At 42.8% G+C, this 6,000-nt stretch overlaps 1 protein-coding gene across 1 annotated transcript in view; it reads left to right on the top strand.

Annotated features, from left to right (window-relative positions):
• Window positions 1-1,889: 1,889 nt before the first annotated feature.
• DHRS7 (dehydrogenase/reductase 7) overlaps window positions 1,890-6,000 on the top strand; it is a 22,226-nt gene continuing 18,115 nt past the window's right edge. The window contains exon 1 of the mRNA XM_081314568.1: window positions 1,890-2,151. Coding sequence (XP_081170694.1) covers window positions 2,022-2,151 — 130 coding nt within the window. The 5' untranslated portion in view covers window positions 1,890-2,021. The remainder of the gene's footprint in view (window positions 2,152-6,000) is intronic.

Raw genomic sequence — 6,000 nt, 5'->3', positions numbered from 1 at the left:
GGGGGCATCAGAACTTTGGATCTGGATCATAAGTCACTTGGGGGGGGTGTTACAGTGTAACTTTAAACAGTTGTTAAGCAACCGGTCATAAATTGATGACTGCATATACAGCCTTAACTTTTTAACATTTGCATGCATCTATTTACATTGTAAATATTTGTTGGATTTATAAAACATTTAGGAGTGGAACCTATATCAGGGTTTTATTAGACTGCAACCTTGTGAACAAATATGTAATCTTAGAATAAGTGCAGGTTCTGCTTCAGACATGTGATTGTCTCTCTCCTGTGTTTGTAGGTAGTCCTTGACTTACAACAGTTTGTTTAGTGACTGAAGTTACAACAGCACTGAAAAAGTGACTTACGACCATTTTTGACACTTATGACCATTGCAGCATTCCCCATAGTCATGTGATCTAAATTCAGACTTTGGCAACTGCCTCACATTTATGATGGTTGCAGTGTCCTGGAGACATGTGATCACCTTCTGACAAGCAAAATCAATGGGGAAGCCAGAATCACTTAACGACCATGTTACTAACTTAACAACTGCAGTGATTCACTTAACAACTGTGGCAGGAAAGGTCATAAAATGTGGCAGAACTCACTTAACAACTGTCTTGCTTAGCAACAGCAATTTTGGGCTTCAGTTGTGGCCTTAAGTCGAGGACTACCCGTATCTGCTAAATACCAATTAAAAGTAGGTATTGGGAGAAATAGAGGCCTTTTTGTAAATGTTGACACACAGGAAAGATAAAAAGAAGTTCCAGGAATGGAAAAATCCACAAAAGAAATAGAAATAGGACTAAGTATTTTTTTTTCTGGGGAAAAAAAATAAGGCCAGGAGAAGAGGGAACTTGGGAAAGAAAAGAAAAAGAAAGGGGATGAAAAAATCGTAAGAGGGCAAATGTAGCAGTAAAATTGACAACTGTTTATCATTCATCATTCTGTTCCCAGGCATGTAATAGAACCATGGTGGCAAACCTATGGCACGCGTGCCACAGGTGGCATGCAGAGCCCTCTCCGTGGGCATGCACGCCGTCGCCCCAGTCCTAGGCCTTCAGCTGGCTTTTATAAAACCTTTTCGATTTAGGCCTCTGCTGCTGTATGCAAAGAAAAAAAAAGGTTCAATCAATCAATTTCAACTTCTCGGGGGGGGGGGGGGGAAAGATCTCGTAAAGTTGGAATTGATTGATTGAACTTTTTAGTCCCACCCAGTCTGCCGTTACCACCGCAGCCATGCCCACCCAATGGGCCATGCCCACCTGGCACCCGACGATACATGAGTGGGTTTTGGGTTGCAGTTTGGGCACTCGGTCTCTAAAAGGTTCGCCATCGCTGTAACAGAAGCTGATCTACCGAAGACAGCACTTTTCAGAGCAGGTGGTTTATAATGGGATGGAGACTATTCCATTTAAGGGGGAGCTAAAGGCAAAAGAGGAGGGCTAGGTGATATATTTACATTCACCCTTTTAAATTTAGCCGTGTCCCTGCCAGAGGGACAGAGCGCTCCATTCTCTCACACCGTAATTTGGCTCCCGGATCTTATTCTCATCTCACCATTGTTCCTAGGCACACAAGCCTGTCACCTCCTCTAACTTGGCAGCTTTCATTCCCCACGTTTTCACAAGAACCGGCTGTCGTTTTTTTTATAGATCTGGCTGCTATTTCGAGCGGGCAAGCAATCCGTCTCCACTGCCAGAAACGTCCCACCCTGAGCCTCTCTGTCCCCAGAGCCCCAAGCCGACTCCCCGACCCTTCCTTTTTGCAAAACAGAAATTGTCAGCAAACTCTTCCTAGCAAAGAAAGTGGTGGGGATCTGATAAATGCCTGAGGGGAGGCGGGGAAAACAAACTCCACCCCGCCCCCGCAAAAGCCACTCTAGGGCAAGAGGCCCGCTTGCAGCCAGCGGCCACTCCCTGCTCGGGACAGCGGGCGGAAAAGAAAAAAAGCTCAGCCCGCCGCTTATAAGAAGGGGCTCTCGGTCTCACTCCGGCCGCGCTCCCGCCTCCTCTGCACGCCATGGAGATCTGCGTTCAGTGCATTGCGGTGGGCAGCTTCATAGCCTACCTAATCTTGCAATTCATACGCTGGATCCGAGCTGACAGCGATCTCACCGTGCAGTGGGCAGAATGGTGGGGCAAGAAGCCCGGTAAGTCACCCGCGGAATTTATTCCTTTCTGTCTCTCGCGGTCGCGCCCAACTTTTTCCGCTTCTTCTGCTTGGAGTTGGCCGCTTCCTCCCTCGTTCCTCCCGCGCGGGGACGTGGCAGTTTGGCCAGGGCTGCGCGCGGCCCCCCCTCGATTACAAGCAGTGAGCAAAAGGGGTGAAAAAGAAGCGGGCGAGGGAGGAAGAAGCCCTTTCGCAGGCCGGGCAAACGCGAGCGGACTCACGCGCCTTCCCTCCCCGCGCCAAGGAAGTCGAGTAAAGGCGGCGCTCTCTCCCGCCCAGCCGGCGGTTAACTGACCGCTGAAATGACGAGGATGCTGCCGTGAGATTTGTTAAAAAATTGAAGGTGAAAGCCTCCGTGACCTTGGTATCTCCCAGGTGTCGGGATTACAGAGTCTGAAACAGTTGGAAAACAGCTCTGTTTTAACCAAGCATTTATCGGAGCAGGTGGCCAAATTGCCTTTTAATTTAGTTTCCTTTTAGTTTGCTGCTTTTCTTTTTTTAAAAAAAAAACACACACACCAAAAACCTCTTTTATTATTCAGTTTTGTTTTATGTTTTTGAGCATTTGAGCAAACTTTTTTTTAATTCTCTTTTCTGGGGAAGAGTGATAACTGGGAAGAGTGATAACGGAAAAAGTGACAAAGATCAAATAAAATCTGCCTAAGAAGTGGAGCCTGGGGCTGACAGATCTGGGCTAGAAAATGTCAGAGTGCAGGATGTTTGTAGCTCAAAGCTTTTAAGGAACTGGCCATGCTGGCTGCAGATATGGAAACTATAAGCCGCAACTCTTGGAGATCTCCAGGCTGTGAATAGGGTGTGTGCAAGCCCTCTTTTCTTTTCCATGCAGTATTACTCATCTGAATATTTTTTCAGGCATTGCTTCCTCATCCCAAGTAAATATGCCTAGGTTTTCAGCTTGGTGTCTAGAACACATAGCTGCATTTACCATAGTTGGAAACTGTCCTTGAGCCAGTTTACTTGTGGAAATTGGATAGAAGTGGGTTGGTCAGGCCCTTGTCAGATTTCCAGCTGAATGCTAATGGATTGCATGGGTTTTACTATCCCTTCGTTTACCAGTCATGAACGAGTTCTCTGCTTGAAAAAGCAGGGGAGAGGTGAACCCTTTTCATGACTGGTAAACAAACCCACTTCTGTTCGCAAAGTCCTGAATTAAGTGTGTTCAGACCTAAGCAGTAGCTTAAGTCTCAGTGCAAGCCTGTTGTTGTTGTTTTTGTATTAGACTATGTGTAGTGATACTATTTTATGTAAATGAAAAGAGAGACCCACTTAAAGCAAGGTAGGATAAAATTTCAGGATTACAAGTCCTACGTTTTGTTAACTTAAAAACAGAGTTATACTACACATAGTCTAGTAGTTTTTACCTACTTCCTTGTAACAACACCTAGCAAAAGAGAAATGGAATCAACAATTCACCTGGTAGGCTGGGTCTACTTTTATATTGGTGATTCAAGCACACATTTACATGCTCACAGATACACAATTCATTTTCTAGGGTGACAGCAATAGGATTTATATTGTTGAAGAAAAAATCTTCACCAGGGTCCAGTCCAAGCCAGGAATAATCAAAATGGACACTGCTTTAGAAAGATGGTTGTAGTTCAGGGGTGTCAAACTGCTGGCGTCATTAAGAAACCACACCCCCCCCATTGCCGGCAATGGAGAAAAAGCTCCAATACGCTGCGTAATGTCACGTGACGTCACGAGTTTGACATGTGTGTTGTAGTTTATTGAAGAGGAGAGCCAGACAGAAAGATGGCTCTGGAAAAACTGACCACATGTAGCAGGGAGTGGTGGGTTTTTATACCTTCTGGGCTCTTGAGGCTGGTTCCTGTTTGAGGCTTGTATTTTCTGTGTCATGTACTTTGACCTGAGTCTGAGTGTGCCCTTTTGGTATTGGTGGGTTAATCCTATTATGTCTCCTGTCCTTAGAATTTGGGTGGGGAGTATGTAGATTTTAGGTGTCTTTGTCTTCCTAATAGCTTCCTGGCACCAGTCTTCCTGAATGGATTATTACTTCTGCATTTCTAAAAGCTGCCCTCTGCCTAGTTTCTGCTTGAGGGAGAGGGGCTGGGACTGGTTTCTGTTTTATTTTTAAGATATTCTCCATTACTCCTTTGGGGAAATATACTCTGGCTTTTATAATATTTCCCAAAATATTTCTTTCTCTGGATTCTTCCCACAATATAAAACCAGGTCTTGTGAACATGATTTTGTATATTACTTCATTGCATTAAAATAATTTTTGCAAATATCCTTTTGTTTAAGCTTTAGTTAGATTGAGCTGCAGCACAGTATCTACTAATACATTTGCTAATGCCATATAGATCTTTTACTGGAGTAATTACATTTTTTTAAAAAAAAAAGCCAAAGTGTTGAAAGAGAATTATAAAGTCAGAAGGAACATTAGAGGTTGTATTGTTCAATTCTTGCTCAGTGAAGGATCCATTAGACCAGACATGTCAAACTCGTGACGTCACGTGATGTATTGGAGCTTTTTCCCCATTGCCGGCAGTGGGGAGGGTGTGGTTTCCTTGTGACACATCTGGTCCACGGGCTGGCACTTTGACACCCCTGCATTAGACCATCTCTGACCAATTACATACTTGAGGATCTCCAGCAAAGAAGAACTTAACCTTTCAAGTGGCAGCCTGTTCCACTGGCTGACAGCTCTTATAGTCAGGAAATTCTTCCTGGTGTGTAGCCTGAATGCCTTTCATAGTAGTTGGAGTTATAGGGAATAAGATCATCTCTTGTTCTGTGTGATAGTCCAACAGATACTGAAAGACTGCTATCATGTCTGCCCACCACTGTGTTCTAAAACCCCTAAATTTATAACAATCAAAGTCTCTGAGTAGTTTTGTCTATCCTATTTCACTTTCTGGACTCTCAGTTACTGTTTAACTGAATCCCCAGCCAAATTGGAATCTATACCTTGATACTGAAAAAATACAAAAAGATTGCACAATTGTTTCATTAATCATTCCGATTATATTGTAAAGAAACTGAGCAATAACGGAATAATTTTTTTATTTCCTAAAATGGTTAGATAATTGCATTGCTATTTAGTTTGTATTTAGTTGTGTGCACGAACAAATTGCTGATGAAAGGCAGGAATCTAGAAGCAGTTATTCCTAGTGCAATTATGAGGTTTTGCCTGAAGCATTTGAAAGACAAAATCTTTGTGTGGGTGTTAACAGTAGAGTTGATACAGTTTCATATAGACAAGCGGACAGTGTGTTGTTCAAACAGATGCTAAATTTTGTATACTTTATATTGTACAGCATCTTTTTTGTATCATTGCTTTGTTTTACATTGTAAGCTGCCCAGAGGTGATCAGGGCAACTGGTGATCCATCAGTTTGCATGTAGATTTCTTACTTCCAGAAGGAACCTTGTAACTAGCAAATCCCTGTGTTTATCACTAACCAGTTCTTATAGTTGACAGAAAGCCAAAACCTGAGGTTATTTAATTTTGGGTAGATATAACTAATTAATTATCTCTGCTTCAGAAGTATTTATCTATAGCATATATACAGAATAAATGTTTTGTTCCATTGCAGGAGTTTTTTCTCTAGCAGTAGCAAATCCAAATGATCCAAGGAAACTTAAATGAAAGATAAAAGAAGCAGCATCCTTTCCTGCAGTGATGACCACTAGCCAATGATTTTAAAAGGGGATAAATTCATGAAAATAACTAACAGTGGTTACTAATTAGAATGCCTGTGTACATTATTCAGTGGACTAGATTGGAAGATCCTTGAGGAAGGTCATCCAGGATTTCAAACACATGTTTACTTTAAGATTAGCAA

The sequence above is a fragment of the Vipera berus genome (assembly GCF_964194415.1).
Source record: "Vipera berus genome assembly, chromosome: 1".
Taxonomy (NCBI): domain Eukaryota; kingdom Metazoa; phylum Chordata; class Lepidosauria; order Squamata; family Viperidae; genus Vipera; species Vipera berus.
The sequence above is the reverse complement of the archived record's forward strand: the minus strand, read 5'-3'. Positions and strand labels throughout refer to the sequence as shown.